The sequence below is a fragment of the Excalfactoria chinensis genome, chromosome 6 (assembly GCF_039878825.1).
Source record: "Excalfactoria chinensis isolate bCotChi1 chromosome 6, bCotChi1.hap2, whole genome shotgun sequence".
NCBI classification, from domain to species: domain Eukaryota; kingdom Metazoa; phylum Chordata; class Aves; order Galliformes; family Phasianidae; genus Excalfactoria; species Excalfactoria chinensis.
Window position 1 is genome coordinate 24,801,209 of NC_092830.1, and position 25,804 is coordinate 24,827,012.

General features: G+C 34.4%; 1 protein-coding gene across 2 annotated transcripts in view; it reads right to left on the bottom strand.

The window, feature by feature from the left end:
• The window catches only part of ADGRA1 (adhesion G protein-coupled receptor A1), a 238,991-nt gene that overhangs the window by 115,977 nt on the left and 97,210 nt on the right, over positions 1-25,804 (bottom strand). For both annotated transcript variants that reach the window (XM_072340010.1, XM_072340011.1), the window contains 3 exons: positions 24,501-24,572; positions 23,642-23,805; positions 9,067-9,280 (listed from right to left, as the gene is read on the bottom strand). In XM_072340010.1, the coding sequence (XP_072196111.1) occupies positions 9,067-9,280; positions 23,642-23,805; positions 24,501-24,572 (450 nt within the window). The remainder of the gene's footprint in view (positions 1-9,066; positions 9,281-23,641; positions 23,806-24,500; positions 24,573-25,804) is intronic.

The following is a 25,804-nucleotide window of genomic DNA, read 5'->3' on the forward strand; positions in this document are numbered from 1 at the left end:
TTTCCAATGGATGAAGGCCCGGATGAAGGCCCAAATGAAATCAATAAAAGTTTAGTTTTTCAAATAATTTCAGCAGAGAAAGATTTTATCCAATTATTGTAACTCTAGACAAAAATAATTAGTACATTTAACAAAGTAATACACTAGCTCTTATATCTGCCATTGGCCTAGAAATAAATTTTACTACAGTTATAAAGAATGTACAGCTTTTCAAAGTAGCTGGGAGAGGAAAAAGGTAGTAATTATCTGAAATGCTTACTTTACTTTACACAAATGACTGAATTTTGAATATGCCGTATGGTTCAGACAATCAGAAATTACGTGGGAAGAAATGGAGTACAGTCAGAAGGGGGAGAGAGACATTATAACAACAGAAGAACAGAATTTGAAAGTTATTAAAGTGATTTCAAAACTGCATATTAAAAAAAATCTCAGAGATTTCTTCTGGGACCTTTGGTACTTTCACAAAGAGGCTGACATTTGGACATATATGCAGAGAAAAATTACATGTTTTTAAAATTTTTGGTCTTTTAAATGTCATCCTTTTCAGTTTAAAACTTTTTACCTTATATATGCACTGCTCAATTTTGCTACAAAAAAGGCTCAAATCTTCTTGTATATAAATTACTGCAGATATGTAAGTAAATAAATCACAATCAAGGTAGGAAGTGATTAGACAGCTGCTTATGTAATTTTCCCTTTGAAAGATGCATATAATGAAGGATGATTTTCTCAAGTACTTGCTACAGGACTGTTATCTTGCTCTCCAGAAAACAAACAACCTGTGGTAAATAGCTTTTGATTTAAATTAAATTGCTTCAGACATCTTCCATAATTCTCTGGAAGTTCTGTCACATTATCATTAAACAGTAACTTTAAAAAATTTCACACTGTTTTACTATGGATCTGAGCTCCACGTGGCTTGGAACTTTCAATTTCATTATTACAATCAATTCTAGTATGTTTTTTGTTTGTTTGTTTTTGCAGAGGATGTAGGAAAAAAAGAAAAAGAGAAAAAAAAAACAAAAACACATTACTATCCATTCTCAGACAGAGCAGCTGATTTTTTTCACATCAACAGAAAGCAATTGATCTTCTTAGTGTCAGATGAGAAAGGCCAATAGCAGCAGACTCCTAGCTACGTCTTAATGCATCTTTCCACAGTTAGATCAAAAGAGTTTAGGTGAAATCAAGTGGTTGATAAATATATTCAAATTAAGCATTATGTTTCATACGTCCCAAGAATCTTGCATCATCTTTACAGACAGCAGAGAAAAAAAATATGTTCCTAGAGCTTACAAAAACAATTATACATAATAGTTTCCTTTATCAATGAAAAAAGAGGCAACATAAAAATTCACCTGTGGCATCAAGACCCAGAGACTTCCTAGTGTATAAAATGTATGATAGATGTACTCATCTTTCGATATATTTCCTCATAAAATATCTGTAACCATTGTTCACACTACAAATATGATAAAGCTGGAAACCAAGTTGATTTTAGGTAGCTAACAGAGAAACTAAATGAATACCAGAACATGTTATCAGTTTTATATGTAATAAATGTGAATATAAATCAATAAGAAGAAAAGCATTTTCTTCATGTTTAAATCTATTTAAATTTTTGAAAGGTGTTATAATGCAAATTTATCTCTCACTATAACATATCTTCTGACAGTTAATTAGATTATATTTCCTGGTTTTACAGAGAAATATTTACAGACATCATTTTTTGCTCTGCTAGAAATGGTATAGTTGAACTCTGGTTCAAAATCCCTAAAATGATGAGTAAATCCTTAAATTCACACTTAATCTTCTGTGGCTCTTACTTCAGATGTTGTACCAAAATAAGCCAAAAAACATTTATGCAATATAGGAGAAGATGTATAATGACCAGAACATGAAATTATCTTCTGAATTGCCATATGGCCACTGTAAGTGATGCATTCATTGATATTCCTCTAGGAATAGTTTGGATAGCAAGCCCAGTGGTGAAACTGTTCATTTACTTACCATCTGGATATGACAAATGATAAATTGATCTTACTCCCACAAAGAATTTAGGAGACTTGATTAAAAAAAAAAAAAAAAAAAAAAAAGTGCTTTAATTCTCACAAACAGCATATTCTCCACCTGTAATTTTGACAACTTCATAGTCTTGGCAGACCAAAAGGGAAGGGTGTGCAGTATTTTAAACCTCTTCATAAAATTTTTGTTGATTGCATATTGTAAGTCTTAGCACTATCACATTAACAACCCCAGAAGTTCCAGGTTTTCTTACTCTCAGAAGAAAGTAATTTCTGATCTTTCTTAGTGATGGAAAATAGTCTTGAAATAAGGCAATGTCACTGGAGAACTTTTTCACTCCTATCATTTTAGAACATTTCAGGACTTAGTTTAAACAGCTTCATAGAAGCACAACAGAATTAAGAAAGAGTACCCTTAGAGTTAGTTTACTTTTCTTGATTTTCCTGTCTTATATATGCCAATAAATGTCAGGCCAGAAATGAAAAGGGATACTTTTGATTTTGCTTTTACTCTGTAGCTTTACTAAGGATGAAGTAAGCATCACAAAGCATTCCGATTCCATCTACATTAGCGACCATACTTATGGGTGCTTCTCACAGTATGACAGTTGATAGTTTTGTGGAAATTTATGACCTACCAAGAAAAAAAGTCAGATACACACAAGATGGAAAGAAGACAAACAGAAGATGACTATTGCTACTTGATGAGAACAGGACGACTAGCAGGCTTGTCTCAAGTTTTGTTTGGAAGTTATTGTGTATTTCTCAGTAAGCCAAAGAAAGGAAGACGAGATAAGATCAATATTTTTACTTTAAAGAGGGAAATTTCGTTCATGTTAGGATCCCTTTTTCAAATTTGATGACTGATTTGTAGAGCTGATACAACTGCATTAAAAAAAATTGTAATATTCATTAGAATCCTGTGGCATTGGTCATTACAAAGAGAGGATCTTTAATACAGACAGCAGCCATACACATGCAATCAAGTAAATTATGACAAAAGATTTCCATTTGAGGCATAGCATTGCTACAGCTATGCATAACTAATTAGACAATCAGAAGTAGGACTCATTATGCAAAGTTACTCAACCATGTCCTGAAGTAATACCTTTGTGACATTTACTGTACACCCCAGCACTTATTTGCATGTTGGGAAACAGCATTTTAGACTTAATTTCCACAGGAAAAGTTTCAAAGTCTGCAAATTTTCTTTAAGGCTGAGTAAGAATCAACTGCTTCTCTTGGTGAAAAATAAAAATCAATTACTAAAACACAGATAGCAACATTTAGATAAGAAGGAATGCTTTCTCACAGTTCAAGCAGAAGGCCTGCATAACCTGCATCCTACCCTACTATCTTCAATTATTAATACTAACAGAATTTTAAAAATCTGTTGGTCGCCAGAGAACAGTGCTGCTTGGAACACAGCCTTTCACAGGGGATACAAGGTTAAAACATATGAACTGAAGAGAGAATGTGTAAATCTAGGCACTTTAACCGAACTTAAATTGCTAGCCTGATCTCCTGACAAAATTACTTATTTACTGATGAAAGAAACAGCTTTAGAAGCCTGATGGCCTTTAATATAACTTTGTGTCCATGAAACAGTATGATGAAAAGAGATAAAAAGGTTAAAACTGGTATTTAAGTATCTTTAGGAATAATCAGTTTGTCATATGTGCAGCAAATTAATGATATTCTCTTCCTTCTGTTTGAACACAGAAGTAATGCAAAACAAAACTTTTTAATACCATCAGTATCTACCCAATAAACTCAGCATGCAATAATTAGTTTACCATAACTTATCTCTCAGCTAATTTGTTTGCATTAGTATTTTAGATGGATATCTCTTCAGAAATGCCTGTGAAAAGAAGTTAATTACAACAATAACATACTTACAGGGAAAAATAAAAGAAGAAATATCTACTTTTGAAAAAGAAAACATTTTACTAACACATTTGCAAACCATATCATTTTTTCCTTTGTTTTGCTAAAATTAAATGTAACTGAAATTCTTAAAATTGAGAGAAAAAGTAGTAGTAATACCAGATGAATATACAGTAACATTTTCAGAATCAGAGTCAGGAATCTGCTGTGTCCTAAATAGCTACCTGGATGCACTGAAAGGTGTGCAAAAAAGAGCATTTATATTCATATGTCTACAGCTCTGGAGGCAGTATGTGCCACTCCAGCTAGTGAAGAATGTAAACTGGGGAAGAGAAAAAGGAGATTTCAACATCTGTAGGACTCCCAAAACTTTCTCTTGCTGGAGAAACCTTCATACAACAGGCACAATGCTGTGAAGCTATGTGACAAGTGTACTCCTTGTCCGGGGCTTACTTAAAGTACAAGAAGAATCAGTTGCCTATCACTTAATGAAAGGTTTGGGGCTACTCGAGCAAGTTTACTGTTATTAATATTGTTCTAATAGCACATCACTTGCCTACAAGATACATGCAACTGCAGCCTTCTGGGGAAGTACTGCTACACCTGCCACATGCCTTTCATTTGCCCTTAAGTAGTCTGTTCATTGCAATGTGAGATCCAGAGAAGAATTTATTTCATTAGCATAACACTTGTGATCTGTACACTAGCAGAGGTTCTTAGACAAAAATAACACTACGACAATCAGTCCAATAGTCAAAATTGCATAAAAAGCTTTTTAAACAAAATATTTTGCAGATGATTCATAAGTGTTAACCTACTTATGACAAGTCTTGATTACCTGATTATGTGCCACTGGGAACAACCAACAGTAAAAAACAAAACAAAAAAAAAAACAAAAAAAAAAAACATGCAGAAGAAAACAAAAAGTACATTAATTCTGCAGTATGAATTTATTTGTTAAATGCACATTACTTTGACAGAATTTTCCACTCTCCTGTGTCAGTGGTGATGTTACAAATACAGAATTTTATATATATATATATATATAATATAATATATATATAATTATATATATATATAATAATATATATATATATTATTTTTAAAGAATACTTAATGGGAGTAAGTCGTTGCATACTGGGGCTATGATACTGCTTTATTTGCTGAGCTGAAAGAAATTTGAGAACTGAAAAAGAAGGCAAGACACAGCAGATTCCTGCACAAGAACTTCAAGAGTTTTAACTACTATTTCTTTAGCATACAGTGCATCTCCAACAGCGTGATTATGTGATGGACATGAGATATTCAAACAATATACCACAGATAATTAAAAAGAGGTTCTTTTAATCTATACAGAGGAAGAAGAGGAGGGACTGGCATCTATTTTCATGACATTCCAGAATGCTAAGGGAGTAACAAAAACACAAAAACAAAACAACTTTGTGGAAGTCCATAAGGACTTCCCACAACATTCACTACTTCAAATGGGTCAAAATACAAAACTACAAATATACAAAATATAAAAAATAGTTCAATGAACAATAAAATGTAGTTCAATTATTTGGAAGAAAGAGTCCATTAGACTCTAAACATAAGTCAGAATTGCTCTTACAGTCACAGCTGAGGCATGGGGTTACAAACTATTGCCTTGGCTGCAAGAAAGCATATAATTATATCATCAATGTTGATAGGAGAAGTAATTTAAAAAAAAAAAATATTCCTTTTGGAGTCACTCAAAACCTGCTATAGGGTAGCATCTCCTCAGCAGCACAGCTGAAGAAGTTTGAACACTCTATTTTTATGGGTTCTTAACTTTCTACAAAGCTTAACATTTTCAGAAAGAGACAGTGTGAACTGTAGTGGCCCCAGAGCAGCCATTACAGCTGTCAGAGATGTAATTGTTGTTAAACATGCAGCAAAAGTATCTACAAAATAGGATTAAAGAGACATTAGGATAGTTACTACAGTCTATGGGGTGCTTAAGCTACTCTCAAAAATCAAAGTCACTCAATTCTGTGGAGTTCTCTGGTAAATTACTTTTTTTGTTTGTTTGTTTAATATTCTAATAAATATCTTTCCACCTCTCCAGGCAGAGAGGAGAAACAGTAGGGAAAGATATAGGGCTGCTGGGAGCTTCTTCTGTGTGGTTACAGGATTGTTTTATCGCCCCTTACTATCATCACATTCATAATATTCCAGCCATGAGAAATTAAGACATCTTCATGCAAACACAAGTCACAATTTCAACTACACCCATTCACAGATGAGAGAAAATTAGTTCCATGTCACATTTACATTTTCATGTATGACTATGACATTTATATGCAGGCATAATGTCAGAAAATTCAACATGAGCAAAATGAAATATTATTATCATTGGCAAGAAACGGTAAATGTGAGCTAGCAGCAGAATTGAAAATACCTCCTCAAGATCTCCTATGAGGGAATACACTTTGCCAAGAAAAATGTCACAGTCCAGAATACAGTTCAAAACTTTAGTTTAATTATTGTAACAAAAACATTTATTTTAGTTTACTCTGCTTTAACATAGGAGGAAAAAAAACACACATTAGATATTTTATCCTTCTACTCTGCCAGTTAATAAAACAGAAGAGATTAGCGTGATATTTGTGTTGTAAATCCATGTTCAGAAATATCTGGAACTACCTAATAAAATAACCACTAAATAATGTTTGAATAAGCAGCTTTTAGAACAAGACTACACTTCTGTGGAGTAGACTACACCTTCAGAAATCTTTAAATTGCTAAGCAGCACAAGCCAAAGCCTATCTTTTAGTGCAATCACAGAAAACCCAGAGAGCAACGTTAGCAACATTTGCTGTAAAGAGTATGCATAGGAAGGAAAAAAAGAGACTGCAAGAGCTGATTTTAAATTACCTTTATTTTCACTCCAAATATTATACTTAACATATGACAAACTCAGGAAGGCACTGTCTTTCTGATGTTTCACAGTGTCTCATTCAACTGTGAGTTAACCTAGGACTGATGGCTTTAAGAAATGTCACAAAACAGTGAGCAATTGCATGTAATAATATAAACACTTACAGTATGCACAGCCATGAAGATGAGATTAAAATTAAAAAATGCTCAGTAGAGTTTTTACAGTCATAACTTGAACCAAGTTTTCTCATTTTCAACTTGAAGAGGCAAAGCATAATCTATAATTTATATAAATAAAATCACTCAGTTCAAAATAGTATGTTTTCTGAAAGCTACTTTCCAAAAGCACAGTCTCCTATGCCTGCACTCAATTAATACTGATCAATTCCTTGATCAAAGCAGAACCATGTTTTTTTAAATACTAGTACCATTATTGGATAAGGACTATGCTGCCTAAGAAATGTAGCGTTGATGCCATACTGTAGTGTGAAGTGAAACATGCTGCTCAAACAAACGAGCAATGAAAATAATTGTTTAAAAGTTCTGAGTTTTATTCCAAAAATATTTTGCCCCACTTTGATGGTGTGTATCACATTACTTGGTGGGAGTCAAATTTCCCAGTTTATAACAGCAAATGCTATGATGTATCTAGAGAATATTCATTCTGAATGCTTGGCCCCAGTGTATACAACAACACGATCACCAAGTTCATCTATTTAAAAACACACTAAATGATGTGGGTAGCAGATCATTAATTCTTATTAAAACATTGCTAGGGTGGACAAGGATTTCTATTTTATAGTCTGACAAAGATTAACCAACATAAAATAATATTTGGTCAAGCAACTTCTAAACTTAACTTTTTTTTTTTTTAATCAATTATCAGATATCAGTTTTGAAAAATCTTAAACATTTTGAGATATTTACTACAGTATATCAATTCTTTCTACAAATCTCTTATATAATGCAAAATAAAATTCAGTTGAGGTGATTAGCAGTATGTTCTTTAATTGTGATACTGTGGACACAAAAGGAACATACTTTAAGTTACTTGGCATTTTTATAATTGCTCATGCAGTTGGCATTACCATAAAAATTGGTCTGAAAAATCTTTTTCATTATCCACTACAGTCCTACATATCAATATTTAAAAAAAAAAAAAAAAAAAAAAAAAAAAAAAAAATGCAGTTGCTGTTAGAGTGGGTCAGATCCGTGTTTCCTGATGCACCCCAAAAGGGGTCAAATACCCAGTGAGCAGACAAAATTAAAATCAGTAAGACTGGAAGATCCCAGTGGAGAGGAATTAATTTGAATCCCTTCATAACTTTCATTTGATACTTCAGAAGCATTTCAGGTCAATCATATTAATAGAGAGTAATTGAGTGAAAAGAAGCTAATGATGATCCAGAGCTAATCAGTAGCTTTCACTCCATCTTATATACAGAATCTGACTTTTTTGATCAATGATGGAAATTGGCAGATGACAAAAGGATGTCCACAACAGTTCAGCAGTTTTTAGTGACAAGCCCAGGCACTATGATGAAAACCAAAAATAAATACAAAAGTGTATATAACTTAATAAGCAAGATTTAAGAGGGAAAACCAAAGCAAAACCGGAACAATATGGCTATTGTCAAATAACATTATATTAGTTGTTACTGCTTTTAAAGGAAGCCATTTCTCTACTTCTCTACTTCATTTCTCTTCTCATTTTTCACATCAGCAAAGTTTTCTGTGGATCTGTGCATTTCTGTCTCTCAAGGACACAGAGGCTCAAAGATATTAAACGTCATTGAATTTGAGAAAAAATGTAATAAGAATCAAAAGTGAGATTACCTAAATGAATACGGTGTCTGATATACTGGCACCTACAAAAAATAATCCAAGTCTTTTAAATTATTAATTCTTCATAAACTGACCACAATTCAATCTTTAAATGGCTCAGTATGCTACTGAAGTTATTGTGATCCACTTCTTTTTCAACATTTCTCACTGCATAAGAAATTCTGTTCTTATCCATTTCAAAACAGCATTTGCTCAAATCTGGATACTTACACACAAGAAATTCAACTTGCAAACACATCTACTCATAGTTAAGAAAGATCTACATGTGTGTGTGTATTAAAATTCAAGCACACGATTGACTTACTTTAAACAAAACATCTTTTGATGTATGTTTTAATGCAGCTTATTTCTAGCCTGTTCACCCCATCAACCAGTCTGAATATTACAAGAGATGTTTATACATTACCGTGTAATTAAACAACAGTCATGAATGATACTGTCCTCCACAAATATGCCACTCTCTTCATCTGTTTCAATAAGTTGACCAGCATGGTACCAATGTACTTGGGTAGTTTTGTCAACGTAGGTTGCAGTACACTGAAAGGGTAAGCGGTCTCCATGAAAAACTACTTGTCTTTGTGAGGGGATCAGCTCAAAAAGAGGAAGCTCCAGAGGTCCAGCTGCAGAGAAAGCCAACAAATATAAAGAGAAAATAACTCTCAAAATTACTTTTTCCTCTTATGAAAAAAGTGGACTAATTGTACACAATTCTAGCTTTCTAGATTATTGTTAAAATACTAATATGAAATATATGCCCACATACTATCCACTTAACTCTAATGATGATGTCAATCCTAGGAATGTGATCTTTTTGTTAATATGAAACCAATGATCACAGGATTACTAAATTGTCTACAGAAAATGTGTTTCACAGAATAGTTCACAGAACTGTTGTGATTGGAAAGGATATCTTGAGATCCTCCTGTCTCACCTTCTGCTCAAAGCAAAATCTTTACTGCAGAGCCATACAGACAAAAATCAGTCTTCTGCTTAAAGAAAAAGATACACCTATCAATTCAGGCACAATTAACATTTACAAGACACATCACTGTCAGAGGATGAAATTGCCATTGAAAATTCAGTCACTCCAGAGAGCCTAAACTATCTCACATGCCTGAGATTTGAATACTGATAAGGCTAATAACAGATGGCAAACTTTGCTCTCAATTTCAACCATCATTATTTCTTATTTCATTGTCCCTTCTTCCTTCTGCCTCTTCCGCAACTCATCTTCATTCTTCAGATGTTGACTCAAGATTAAATATTTATCTAAATCTCTCTTTTACTATTTGACAGTGCAGTATATTTCATCACCTTTTTTTCCTGAACTTTATCTCCCCTGTCTTTCCCACAGAAATACTTTCAGAATATTGCATATTCTTATGCTAATCAGAGTCTTATGAAAAACAACTGCTATCATCACGTAACCAGTGCACTGTAAGTAAGTTTGGAAGGCATATGTATTTTTTGGACTACTGAAAGTCTGTTAATTTCACAGACTTAAGAGGAACTGAAGGCTACATCCCTTAATAATGAATCTCTAAATGGCATTTCTTTCTTTCATTCCCTTTTATTACTAGATTTTAAAATAATCTATTTTTGTAAAATATTTTTTATGCTTTGTTCGATTAATATGTTTTCTTTAAACTGACAGCAGATCATTGAAAAGGAGCATTCTAGGAAAAGTATTGAAAGAGACAGTCCACATCTAAAGAAAGAATGGGAGGTCATGTTTTATAGGATAATAAGGAATAAAGGAAAACCATATCTTCTCTTTTTCTGATAGAGACTCCTTAAGTAGAAAAATTATCCCCTCTAATACTCTATTATCATCATGAAAAAATCCCAGCAGCAATAAAAATGCTAAGGACACACATACATGATTGTGGAAGATGCTACTGTAGAGATCCTGCATGATAATTCCTAAAATATAACCTTTTCACTTCAGCCTACAATACCAAAAGAACTGAATAAGCTTGGGTGATTCTTTAACTGTATTACTGCAATCTCATCTTAGACACAATACCTGCCTACAGTTCTGCATCTTGGAAACACCTCTTACTTCATGAAAAAAGTGAATTTTTAAGCTATGCCTTCTTACCCCTTATTTTTCTTCTGCTTTCATTTAAAGATGTCTCATCATTAATATCTATCCAGCCTACAGGGCTGTCAGCTGAAAGGTCACCCTTCCACATTTCCACCAGTAGTGACTACCTCAACCATCCAATTTTCCAACAAATACCTTAACCTTTTTTTTCCTATTCCCCTCCATTTCACTGCTTACAATCTTATCTTCACCTTCCTACTTAAAATCCTCTGTTTCCCATAACATATATACAAGAATGTAAGCCATAATCACTGCTAAAAATTGCAGACAACTGATAGTGTTTGCTCCTCCTTTAGTCAGCAATCCCACTCTAACACACTTCTTTATATCATCCAGATACTGTCTTTGGAACAGTTAAATAATGAGATGTTGCATTTATAAATATAGCTTTGGGATCTCAATACTTTGACGGCATTTAAATTTTAAATAACATGCTCATCACCGACTTTGAATAAACAGTGAGAGGGATCGTTTCACTTTTTTTTTTTTTTTTTTTTTTTTAACAGAGCAGGAATGCTGGCCAGCATAATACACAGGATTTGTGCATGAGTGAATTCATGATATTGCTGCCTGGCAGCAGCACACAGAGGATTAAGGGACTGACTGCTATCTACTAAAATGTTGTAAGCCTGTTGTGACTATAAAGGCCATGCGTCAGATATCACGCCTTATTTATGCATATATCTTCTGCTTGTGCCTTGAAACATACTTAGTATTTTCATATGATGTTGGACTTCTAACTAAAAGAAGAGAGAGTAAACCAGATCACTACTCCATTCATGACAGTTAAAGGCTTGGTGATTTACGTTAGACATTTTCACTTGACAGTTGAGACTACCCCTGTCTCCAAACCACTACAATCTTTCTTATGAAAACAAACATGAAATATAAGCAAAAGTTGTTGTCTGCAGTCATAAATTAACTGAATGATCTGTTTATCCTGGTTATGTTCAAATACTGCAAAGAAAATGAAAACAGAGTCCAGAAAATTAAACACACTGTCACAACTACAATAGCAGTAAACAGAACTCAAGGGAATCAAATACTTTTCATTAATACATCTTTCATTTTTAACTTGACAATATTGTATTATGTCAAACATGAGTTTCTTTCTCAAGCAGTGAGTGACACATGGTGTTATGAGGCAACAAAATAATAAGAGTACAAACTATCCTATCAGTATATCTTAAGTCAATCTACATGAGTTTCCCAACATAGTGATGTCATGTAACACTAGCTGCAAATTTATCTCTGCCATTATAGCTGGTTATCACTTCACTTGCTTAGCCCTGGGAGTCAGAGCAAACTCAGAAATGGAGTACGAATGAACTGTTCTATGCAGATTTTCAAAATTAACAGAAGCAAATGAAACTTTTCTTTTTTCATTGTAGCACATCAAAATGAAGAAAATTATTAACATCAGTGACATCACTGATCTACAAGTCATACAAGTACCAACAAAGACGCAAAGTGAAGACAACATGCTTCGACTAATTATTAGGATAGAATATATTTCTGACTGCCTGAATCCTTTCAGAATGCACATACTGAAAATTGGCAAATAATGCTGAAAGCTCATTTTCAAAGTAAAACTTGTACAGTTTCTATGGATGGAAGGTGCATTTGAATACTTCTACAAAACATCTGCATATCCATCAAAAAATGATTGCCAGAGTTAATCTCCAGTTATTCTAAAGGGGTAATCATCACTTAAATTACTGAGGCTGACTCTGCAACTATTACTCATGCAAAAGTTCCAGTTGACTTTAGAGACAGCTCACAGAGATGAGGATTAATTGCACAAATATGAGTTTCGGGATTAGGGCCAATACCCTTTATCCTGAATGGCTATAAAATGATCACACAGTTTTATCAGCATCTGTTGGAAATGCCTAATTCTTTTAAATCCATAATTCTACAAGCCTTTGAATTCATCATTAAAATGAATTTACGAATGTATTTACAAATGTTCTACATAAATTCTCAGGCTTCAATAAGGACAAAGAAGTAAGAAAGGCAGAGATTCTGAAAGTATTTGGAATGATTTTGGCATTGATTTGACAGTACTTTTGAAATGTAACAGCTTCAGCAACAGAAATTTTCACTTTGATTAGGAGATTAATGCCAACTAAGTATCTGCAAACTCTGAAGCTATTATGTATATGCAAATACAGATACATCTGTCTCATAAGATTTAAAATAATTTGCAGATTTCTGTTGTGCTTTTTTTTTTTTTTTCCCAGAGGGAAAGGATTAATTTATGGAGTTTTATTTATTTAATTATTTTTTCCAAGATTCTCCTTCCAAGATGATCCACTCTGCTGCCCTCAGGCCTGGAGTCAGCACCATCAGCAATGAGAGGTGTGAATCTCCTATGGGCATTTAAACCAATGGCTGCTGAAGTGTTTTACAGTCTTCACCTGTCTTGTCTCTCCAGTCAGCACTGAACCGTGATTGCAGCAGAGCACCACAGGAATCACTGATTGCAGCCTGAATCTAAAGGTCTAACCCATCATTACAGTAATTACACCTTTTTCTTTCTCTCTCATTCCTCAGCAGAAAAGGTTTTTGTTGACTGAAAGCCCTGTTCTTTATGCTATCACATCTTGCATTTAAGATTAGCTCCAGACTAGAACACTGAAGGCATATGGAAGAAGAATCAGGTCACACAAATAGCACTGAATCTGAATATTACCTAAGGATACTTCTCATAGAGACTATATCTGTGCACATTTTTACACATTCAGTGTCCCAGTACATATAGAAAGTTGAAAAAGAAAATAGAAGTTATTTTAATAACCATTAGCTAAAATAGAAGGGTAACAAGCTATACCAAAGCTCTAAGGATATGTTCAAATGTGTATAAAACAATTTATGATGCACACACTTCAAATACTTTGGTTTTTTTCCCTTCAATTCACTTTCTGAGATTTTAATAATAGGAAATTCCACAGTCTCTCCAGGCTGCCTTGACATCTACGCAGTATCACAATTCACATATGTCCATATATACCATTGACTTCTGCCTCTCAGTAGGAAATCAGTTTGCTACAGTGCACTGCGAGCATTTGGAATGGGAGAGGGAAAAAAGGAAAAAAAAAAAAAAAGTTTGGCATTTTGTTTCTTGTTAATCACTTGATTTGTTGTATTGCCAATGGGCTTTTTATTTGAATTGAGCACGCCTACAGAGTGCAGCACATCCTGCTGACAAAAGTGAGAGTTAGAGCTCTAATATTTGTATACAAGCTCAGTGGGAAAGAAATGCACATGGAAAGCACAGTGGGGAGAAGCTGGAAGCGAGGACAAAATGAAAGAACAGGTCCAATAAAAAGGACAGATGAAAATGAAGAAAACCAAACTGATAAACATTATTTAAAATTTTGAATTGCTGACGAAGCAAATTACATCTGTTGATATTTATTTAATAGAATCAGAAAAAACAACAACAAAAACCAACAAACCAACAACAACAACAACAAAAGCAGCAGAATTATTTTAATTGCTCTGAAGGGCCAGTTCTGCCAAAAAGGAGAGATGCCAGTACATAAATGCCAATTCCATATTGCAGAATTTGGTTCAGAATGCCACAGACCATCCCACAGAATCACAGAATGCCTTAGTTTGGAATGGGAACTTAAAGATCAATTAACTCCAAAACCCCTGCCATGGGCAACCCCTGCCAAAGTTGCCAACCGCTACATAAAGGAGATGTCTTTTTTTTTTTTTTTTTTTTTTTCTTCACCATCTCAGAATTAAAACTTATCTTTAAGTTTAGTTTGCAATGCTAAGTGCGACACTGAAATGCTAAAATATAATTGGGAAAACAAAACAAAACCAAACCCTACAACTACTAACATAAGAAAAAGACTTCTCACAAGAATACTGTTTTACTTTCAGTTACATGTTCTATATTGCAGTTTATTCCTGTGAAATTCTATTAATTCATCAATGAGAAGAAGAGAGAGAAACAGAGAGAGTCTATGTCTTTCGAGCAGGCATAGCTGTCAGTGGACCAGGGCACTGTTATGAACACAGATGCTGCTGCAGGAATCTGAACAGACACAGCAGTCCCAGGATTTGTCCCAAGTTAGCTACAGTAAGTCCAGGCTGTCACAGTTCTCTGCTGCTGGTCCTTCAGTTATCTGGGTTAGCTCACCTAATAAAAACACCCCATATCGGCAGAACAGAAGATTAGTCATGCCAAGAAGTGCTACACTCATAGCTTTGGATGACAGCCTCACAGAGAAGTACTTGGATTTCAAAACTTCTCAGACTTACTCAATTTAAAGAAGTTATACCCATGTAAAACCTAAGGGAAGTTGTTCTGGAAAAAGTGAGATTCAAATTTGGTGCTTAGCATGACTTAGCAAGTCATGAAGGTTTCAGCCAGCACTCAGCAGGTGGATGACAAGTCCAGCCACGTAACCTACCCATTTCTACATGACTTTACCCCAGATTCATAAGCCCTTGTGAAAATAAATTATCAGTTTGGTACTAGGCCTAGGGACAGATGTGTGTTGCGTCCATTACAAGCATTTCAAACCAGAGAGCAATGGAAAAACACTCTTACTTGCTGATGACAGCAGTAATTTACTTCCTAGGTAGAAATACAGAGGTAGCAGGTTTCACTTAATAGCATATAATAAAAGTGCCAAATGTAACATTAATTTGTAAAATGGCAACAGCTACTTGAAAAATTTCCACAAGGAAATGTAAGATTACAGTCCAATTAATCAACTAATCAAAAATATTATCTGTGTGTATGCAAAATGAAGCCCATGTCTTACGTTGGCATATATAGGAGAAGTTTAAAAGAATGGCAAAGTTTTTCTCATCATTAAAATCTTCCTTGTCAAATATGCCTGCTGCCATTTTTCAGTTCCTTATTTTTAATTCATCCTAGAAGCCTTTTCATGCTGGGGAGAAAATGAAACATTTGAATGTCTTCCACAACCTAAAAGACTGTGACATATTGGTAACTATGGCATTGAAAGATTCATCAACTCAAATTCCTCCACTGGCAAGATTCAGACGCCATTGCTAGAAAGTTAATTTTGATTACTCAGATTGTTCTCATGGCAAGCAAGCTTGCAGCTATGTACATTCACTGCACCTTGCAGTTAGTAAAAATGGCTGAGTGGAGACAGCAATTATGCACTTAGCTTTACAAAATACATTGATTACCTTTATCTGTCCAGGAACTGCAGTGGTAGCACTCATCTTTTCAAACCTTAAGCACCACTCACCACTTTCTCTCTATTTTCTTATCATTACTTAGACCAAGGAAGCAGCAGAAATGTCCGAAGAGCAGCAGTGATTGTCCCTAATTATACACAGTCCATCAGTCAGCATGAGTACCCCTCTGTCTTTCAAGACTGCTGGACAACAGTGATAGGTAAAAATTACACAAGATGCAGAACAAGCAACAGTTGTGTTAAAGAAAGAACTTGCCACATTCATTGCATGAAGATTTTCATTTCTGAATTCCTCAGAGCACAGATGACAGTGCCAGTAATGGCAGCTCTCTTTGGGCATCTTTATACATTTTAGTGAAGTGACATATATGGAAAGTGCCATAAAAACATGAAATATCACCAGAATACATTCTTCTTAATTATAATAGCAGATGGTTTCTTTTATATGGAACTTTTCTATGAAAAGAAATAAGATTAATTATAACAAACTGTAATCAGAGCTGTAAAATGGACAATGGACAGAGACTAGTATCTTTTTATCTAGAAATTACTGTGGTAGAATTAAACCCTATATTTTAATCTATATGTTGCCTTATTAAGATTCAATAAGAGATATTCTAACTCCAAGGCCAATTGTCTTACCATTACTTTGCTGAAGCGCAATTATGTTTTGAAGATGGCCAGTCAAGTCTCTGGGGGTATAAGTTTAGAAGACTGAAAAAGGTTTATTTTACTAATATTCTCTTCAATACCTTTTAGTTACATTTTAAGTTCAGTATTTTGCTTGCTTTTTGGAACAAGTCAGAAAAAAAGAAAAAAAAAGTAAAAAAAAAAAAAAGTAGAAAAGCAGATACACCTGTACATCAATAAACACTGATACAGTTTAGGAGTAAACTAGGGAAAGAAACAAATTATATACATTTCCAGCATCTATATCAGCAGGATTTCTGTGGTGAAGGATTCTACTAAACTACATTTTCATGTGTGAGTAGAGATGCAAAAAGAAAAAAAAAATCACACAGTAAAAAATCTCATGCTTCATATTTGTTAATTACTGTTGCCATGCTTCTATTATTTATATTTTGTATTTTTAAATACTATTCATCTTGCACACACATCTTTGCAGCAGTGTTCTAAGTTATCACCAAGTTAGGTAATAATGTCTAATATTAAATTCAAAATACTCTATTTTTTTTCTCCCAGTTTGAGAATGATCGCATTTAGGTGAGAAATCTACAGTTTGGAGCCAAAAGTTTAGAGCTTAATAGGTTTCATGCTATCTAATGGTTACCCATTGAAAACTTTGATACATAAAATGGCTCACTTACCTCAGACAGAACATTAATCTACCACATCAGCCTTTGAAAGATTCAAAATTTATGTTCATGTTATTTATAGACAGATTATTACTATCCATATTTTCTTATTAAAAAATCCCAACACTGCAAAATAGAATTGTAAGAGGATTTAACCATAATTGCAGCATTATCTATATCTTGCAAAACCTAATCCTGTGAAAAGTTAATAATGCGCGTATTCCTATTTAAATACCATTAAACCTGTTCGTATAATTAGGCACTCCCTGCAGAATTGGAGCTGAGGTCTTGATCCTGCATACTCTTGAAGAGAACGATGCTTTGCATGAATGCATCAGGCTATCTGTAGGCTGTCAAGAAACTACAGGGTTGGGTTCTAAATGTCAATAATTAATCCATCATTCTTTGTACTTGAGATTTTGAGTTTAGTCAGTTACTACATACCGAATAAAATCCACAGTTCAATATTTACATTGTGTTAATGTAGCAAGAAGGTAATGTAAATGAAGAAATGGTTGAAACAAACTCAAGCTTATCCCTAAGTTTAAGTAAATAACAAATGATGCCAAAAAGCTGTTTGTGTACACTGAGAGGAACAAATAAAGAAACATACCTTGTTAACTAATGCTCAGCCAGTATTTGGCTATTCAGTATAATCCATGTGAGAAAGTAGACTCCTAAAAACAATCTACATACAGATACATATGATTATGTTAAGACTCCTGCGGCAATATAGATAATATATTTTTGCCACCATCTGAAATAGTAATTTCAAATCTCATTTTTCTCTCAGCATCCCTGGTGCAAAAATTTGGCTGTTCCTAAAAGCTGATGCAGGATGAGGCTTAAATGCATTCTCTTGATTTCAGGCTTAAATTCAAATGCTGAAAAAGTACCCAGTCAAAAATAAAATTTCCCAATTTCTATTTTTGACATTTTAAAAGCACGTCTCTTTCAGAATTCTTCCCATTATATGGAGGAAGCCGACTTTGTTAGGGATGAAGGGAAAATGATGCGCAAGCACATCAGGTAAAATTCTAAGGACATTTCAACATTCATAGCCTATAAAACATTGGTATTCAACTGTTTCTCACCACTGCTGATAAAGCAGTTAAAGCCACACTGTATTTTACGGGGGGGGGGGGGAAGTGCTTTATTCAATATGCATCAAAGGAAAATGTTCCTTTTTTTATTTTTCCCCCCAATGGTATGTCTCGTTCCAATTTATTGGAGGGAGGCAAGGTTCTTTGATGTATTATACCCAGCTTGAAATTATGAAACAACGGTTTAAATGTTGGTCCGACCAGTTTACTTTTTGTAATATGGTCAGAAGATTCAAGACCTTTTTGATCAATTTTTTAGTTTACAGCAATACCGTGTAAGAATCAATGCTTTTGCATTATTGACTCAAAGTTTGCTGAGGATGGACAAGTCCAAGCAAGTCCTGGGCAAGGGTTGAGAGATCCTTTGTCTGAGGGACACAGATGGACTAGCCCAGGGACAACAAGAGAGAGATAAGCTGTAGATGAATGGCCATGAAGTGGTCTTTTGTGTGGGCTTATCTCGGGGAAGATGGGGGTTCTGCACGCGAGCTCCTTGTTCAGGTGGTGAGGAATCTAGTGTCAGAAAACCTAACTTCATGGTTGCTGATCCCTCTTTTATCCTCCTTTTTTCCTGCCTACCTGACATTCCTGGGTGCTTGGGTGAGAGTCATGTTGCAGCAGCCCCTTAGATGGCCATCTTCCTGGAGATAAGCCCACACAAAAGACCATTTCACGGCCGTTCATCTGCATTATCTCTCTCTCATTGCCCCCTGGCCTTGTCCATCTGTGTCCCTCAGACAAAGAATCTCTAAATCCTTGCTCAGGAGTTGCTTGAACTTGTCCATCCTCAGCGAACTTTGAGAATATTTAAAAACTATAAATGTGTCCTTTTCCCCCTACTTTCTGACAGTTTCAAAGTGAACAGGTACAGGGCATCCAAGCAGAAAGTACTTATATTTTAACCTGGCTCTACTTCTTCAGAGGATGAATTCTCTGTGAATTGAGGAAAGCTAAAAAACATAACAGTGCTGTTTAAGTACAAACAATGCCCTAACAACTGTATTCTCCCCCCACTCAATATACTTGACATCTTATTTATCTTTCCCAGGAAACACTTCTTGAATTGAGAAATAGAACACAAGCAAAATGAGTGCATCCCTTTGAGTTGTATCCCTCCCTTAAAGTATCGCTCATAATTAGGAAGTCTACTATACCAAAACAAAATAAATAAATAAATTCAATCATATTTTATGACTCACGATAACTGAGATAACATTTTAAGCTAAGGTACTTTACAGAATTCAGAGACTGTGTAGTGATTCAAGCTCTTTGAAATTCACAACTTGCAGCTATCTTCCACTCTGTCTCACCTCTATTCTTAGTATTATAGATTTTTATCTTTCTCTTTGTTAACACTTTTCTCAGTAGACAGAGCCCTTAGGCACGCTACAATCTAAATCATAAAGATCTCAAATAGATTAAACAGTTCTGAATTTGGAGTACTCATTCCCTGTTAACCATAGCGAAAGCCTACTTGAGTATCAAAGATTTAAGTTTAGTGTATAGAGTTATGATCTATTCATTGCTACCAAAGGGCACTCTACTATAGGTAGAATGCACATTTTTTTCATAATGCATGCTTTCAAAGCAGCACAATGTAGCGATTCCTCTAAGTTGAGTGAAATACTCTACATTTGAATTTCATTAATATGGAGCACTCTGAGAACTATCAGAATTCAAAAACAGTTTCTGGGTACCCATGGCATCTGAACAAAAAGGCTTCTGAACCCAGGGATGCCAACCCACCCCTGGGAAAGAAGATGAGAATTATGACAGATGCTGTCTCATCCATGTTAATAAAAGAAAGGAAAATGATTCAGTTGCACCATTAGCCCTTACTCTGTGCTGTACATGTACTGTTTCCATCATATTTTCCCCTGAGAGAATAACTTGAAAATGAATGTATGTAACATTTGAGATTGTTTGTTTCTTTTTTCACTGATGCATGCAGTATAGGCTAATAAAGCATGCTGTATCTTAGACCTTCTTTTAAGTTTTGTTCTACAATCTACTGCTGAAGCAATTCAATTCAATTTGCCTGAAAAAGCTGTGAAGTAGTGATGTGGATGCATCAAATCATCTAGTCAAGTAGAGCAACAACACTTTTGAAAAAAATCTAGACAACAATACACTTAAACTTCCTGAAAACTAACTAGATACTGCATTTGGTCAATAATATCCTGAGCTGCATCAAAAGAATACCCAGCAGATCAAGGAAGGTAATTCTCTTCAGTACCAAGAAGCAGCTTACAGGAATGATGGGAAGAAACCTGATCAGAGAATGCAGAAATTGGTAATGGTTTTAAACTAAAAGGTTTTTGTTAGATATTAGGTAGAAATTCTTCACTGTAAGGGTGGTGAGGCATTGGAACACGTTGGCCAACTATGCCCCATCTCTGAAGTGTTCAGGGCCAAGTTAGATGGATTAGATGGACCTTTGGGCAACCTGGTCTAGTGAGAGGTGATCCCGCTCATGGTAGAATTGCTGCAACTAGATCGTCTTCAAAGTCCTTCTCAACCCAAACCTTTCTATAAATCTATGATCTAATTCTTTTAACTTATCTGCTTTGCAAATAGTCAAGGCAACAATATGATGACAAAGATTAGGATAAACCTAAGAAGCTATTGATATTAAGAAAAAACTGAATACATGCACTTAATTTTTCATTTGGTGCACAGAAATTGCAAAACAATGTTATCGTATCAACATGCATTCCATACATTTCTTAAATATATATGCATTTCTTGCGTTTTATCAATTTTTTAGTTCAGGTATTCATGAAAATGCAATTTTCCTTCTGTAAATTGACTAAGTTTTATTTGGAGTCTTGGAGAAACAGTAACAAGGCACTACACGAAGCCAATTTCACAATCATTTTTCAGTACAATATTCTGTCCATACTTTTACTTAAATGTGAGAGACTGTAGTGAGTTCATAAAAGACTAAAAACCTATCTTTTACCATCAAACAACTTTTCAGCTTTATTTCCAACGCTGTCAAAAATTGCTTTATGACATGCTTCTGAGAGTTTGAGATTTTTGTTAAAGGAGATTTAAGTAGTTCTTACATGCTGTTAACGAAATATGGAAGTAGATTCTTGTAATTTCCAACCTGTGCCATTACTTAGATTAACTTTTTATAAAAATTCCAAAAGCACTTTTCTATCTGCTGAATCGGTTTCTTCTTTGGCTACCTTCAGTTATCAGATGTATGAGGAGGATTTGCCAGGAAGAAATTTGAAAGATGATTCCACTTCTCATAAAAATGCAAAATAGATGTAAAAAGCTCATGGCAAACTATCCCCTGTAGCTATTCAGAAATTTTTACTGTCTAGTTGCTCCTTCATTCCCTGTCACATAATTTTGACTTTTTGGTTCATTCTCCCCTGTGAAGATTTTCTACATTTTTTTCCCCCCTTTTTCTCATCTTGTGATGATGATATCTCATGAGCTCTTCTAGCATACAGAAGGAAGATCAGTAAATCTAAGTATAAACTTTTGGCAGTATGGAAGATGTTCACAGGCACTTTTCAATCTATAAACCACTTCTTAATGTATTCTTTAATATATGCTTCCTCTGATTAGCTGTATGCCTATTTCAACACATATTACTCAGTAAACATTCCCAATAGTTGTTATTATTTTAGTCCCAGAGAGGATTCTGTTACACCTAAATTGAAATTAATCTACTGACTATGAAAATGCTTACTTGTGGGCACCATGAGGTGATCAACAGACATTATGAGCACCATGAAGCACCTGGCAGGCAATACAAGCTGGTGGAACACTCAGCACATATAATCAACAGGAAGCTCTCTGCAGATATTAAAAGTGGTGTCAAGTTATTGGCAGTCATTACAAATCCTGTCAAGTGTTCTGGACGTAATAAATAGTGGTAAGAGCTAGATGAGTATTATAAATTCTGTATCAGAGGTGTGCTAGGGAGTCTTATTAAGAATTAAAGTATGACATTCTGAGAAACTGCTGTTTCATTTCATCTGTAAAATTTGCAGGCTCATATTCATTGGCAACCTGGAAATACCAATTAGCAGCCCTTAATTGGTTCTTCTGATCATTCCAGTGTTTTCAGGAGCAGCACTTTTCCTGCTGGGAAATGGATCTCTATGAAGATGCCCATGCTGGGTCTCTATAAAGTGGTAACTTGATATTTGGGAGGAAATGCAGACTTTAAAATGATCACTAATGCAGGCTACTGGAAACTTCTCACCCTTTCACTCATAAGAGCACATTCCTTATTTTTTCTAGCTGGGTATCTGTGCTTCCTTAACAATTCAGCCACTAAATGATCCATGGTTCACAGCTTTTTACATCTGTCATAACTTGTAAACATTCCTATTGGCCATTGTTAAAACTACATTTTTTCTTATGACTCCAGTTGACCCTGATCTCCATTCTGCTGGAAAAGTGTTAGTAACACACATCATTCCCTTGGTGGCTATGGGAAAAGAAGTGCGACTTTTATTTCATTTCCATAAAGCATTAGCAAAGTCACCACCCCAGCAACTTTCTGTCATTCAAGAAAGTAAAAGATCCAAAGAGTGAAGTATGCAGCAAATAATATTTCTGATTATGGAACCCACCAGCATAGTCACAGGCAGGGATATTTTCTGTGTTGTGAAACTTGTACATTCATGATGTTTCTCTGTCCTGTGCTATACAGTGTTCAGAGATTAATTTTCTTTACTCATCTGTATTTTTTTCTTCCTTACACCATATCTATTATGTTTGCTACAGTGGAAAATCTCAGAAAGCAATTCACTTATAGATCTGTATTTAAAGAATTTGCCTTACTAATGCTCACTCTAAAAATCCTGTTCATCCACAGAAAGTGGTGCTGAAGTGTATAGAGCAGGTTTACAAAATGAAAAATAAAAGAACAAAATCTGACATTTGTGTCAGAAATACAACTTTCCCTCAAGGAAACCTGTTTATACGCAATATGCAGTACAGGGTTACCATTATGTATCAATGTTTCAAGTCATGAATACATGCTACCTAATATATAGACAGGACAGCAGTGTTCGCTCAATATATGTACAACTTTATATGACATAAGCAATTTGTATTTCCATTTTATTTTAATATTAGTTGTATTTTCTGTGCATTATACCTAAATTTCTCGTTGCTGTAAGAAAGCCAGAGTTACTAATACTTATTTGGGGGATACTACTACTTTTTAAAAAATATTATTTTCTCAAATCCACTTCAATTGGTGACGTTAAACACCAGCACAACTCACCACAAATCAGTTGGTTTTCCTTCAGGTTACGAAATGACTGTCCTTGTAAAGCACTGGGGTAAGCACAAACTGTTTCCTCTGCAATTCGGACCGAAGCATTTCTAGCCCATTGTAAGACCCATTTCAGATTACAGTCACAAATGAGTGAATCGGTGTTGAAATGCCTGGTAGAGCAAAGGAAGAGCACAGTTAGCGTGTGTGCAATTCTCATAAAAAATCTCTTTCCAATGTCTTTTAAATGCAGATTATCAAATTCTAAAGACAATCCTACATAGACATGTAAGAAATTATACAGATGCCCTGAGACAAATAATGCACACTGTCCCACTCTTAACGTCTTTCAAAACATTATGCCAAAATTTTTTTATTTGGGAACAGTATTTCTGACTACTGACTTATATGTGAGTAGGTGGTATATAAAAAGCCACACTGCAGCATACATTTACTTACTAAAACTCCTTTAAGTAGAAAATTAATTATGGAAACACCCAACATACACTTTTAAATCTCATAGAGGTGTGTTTAATATAAATAGCCACGAACTGTCATTATTGTTCCAGACATAGTTTTTATCATGAGTGCTTTTGTGTATTCATAGTTATCACATGATGTAATGTATATAAACATGGAAAGTTGTGCAAAATCATCAAGTAGAAAAGAATAAATACGGATGCCATTCAGGATTGCCAGTGTGTGTTTGTCACTACCTGCATCAAGTTCTCAGCACAGACTTTGGTAACAAAACACTGTATATTTTATGTTTCTAATGCACTGATAGAAATAATTCTGTTTGAATTTAACTATGCTGTAATCACTGCAGTGTTCTTGACTCTTTCAGAAGGGAGGAAATCATACTTACAGAGCTTTCAGAGCTAGCAGCTCAGAAAAGAGTCCATTCATGAGACTTGAAAAAATATTCCCTGACAAATTCCTAGGAAAAAAAAAAAAAAAAAGTACATTACTGATTTAGCAAATACATGAAAACAAAATTGTTATAGAGATTCTTTTTTTTTTTTTCCCCCAAGTGCTAATTAAAAAAATGTCTTTGTTGTGGTCAGGAAATGACATGTTTAAATTCATAAATTGTCTTTTTGTAAATGACAAGAATATTCAAAATCAAACCATGTGCTTTTACTTATTTTATTGTCACAGCTGGTACACATATAATTCATTCCATCTAAGAAACAGAAGGATCTGTACATATTTAACAGAAGTAATATATTCTAGAATTTCAATGTAAATATTCACTGTATTGTCACCAAGACCTATATTTTAATTTTACTGCCTATGTAGAATGCTACTTCAAGGTAAACAAATAAAAGCATCGATTTCATAATGCTTAGATGAATTCAAGCATTTAAATAGCAGCGAGTTTCAAAGTAAACATTTTTATTACAAAAGACTTTAAATAAATGGATCTTCCTATCCTTACATTCTTAAGGCCATTTCCATTTTAACTACAGTTTTACTGTATTTTTGGTCTCAAAGTCTGAATGGATTAAGCTGAATAATTCATACAGACACAATTTAATATTTCCTCATTCAATATTACTGTTGAGTCAGCATCTTAGGAGTACAAAAGGTAATGCTTAATATCAAATAATGCTGTTTTTTTAAGTACCTGTAAAATAAAATTAAAATTAGTTGTAGAGCCTTCTGGAAACAATTAATCTTATTTTTGTATTCTTAGCAATTCTTGGAACAAAAGTAGTTTTTCAACAATCAAAACAAAAGCGTTGAACAATTCCAAATTCCATGGTAGCTTCAAGCAAAACTCTACTAATAGAGAAAAATAACTGGCTCAGCAAAGTTAAGTGAAATTATTTCTCATTATACTGAGTGACAGTAAGATATGTCGATATAATTGAGGTCATTGCAAGCATTTTGTTTAACAGTGCACCCTTAATACAATTGAAGCACTAAGCTCTTGGAAATGGAAGGGCTTTCAAATTTGCCTTGAAGTATAGGTATATATAAGGTAGCCTCTCTACTTAAAATTAAATGGACCTACTCATGCTTATTGGATGTAAGCCCTGGCTAAGCATATGCTGAAGCAGTTCAATGAACCGGAACCTTAAAAGGACCAAATGAGAAAGCGATAACCCTGACATTTATACCGCAGTAACCAAAAGTAGCCTCACCAGTAAGAAAGCAGATACAGTA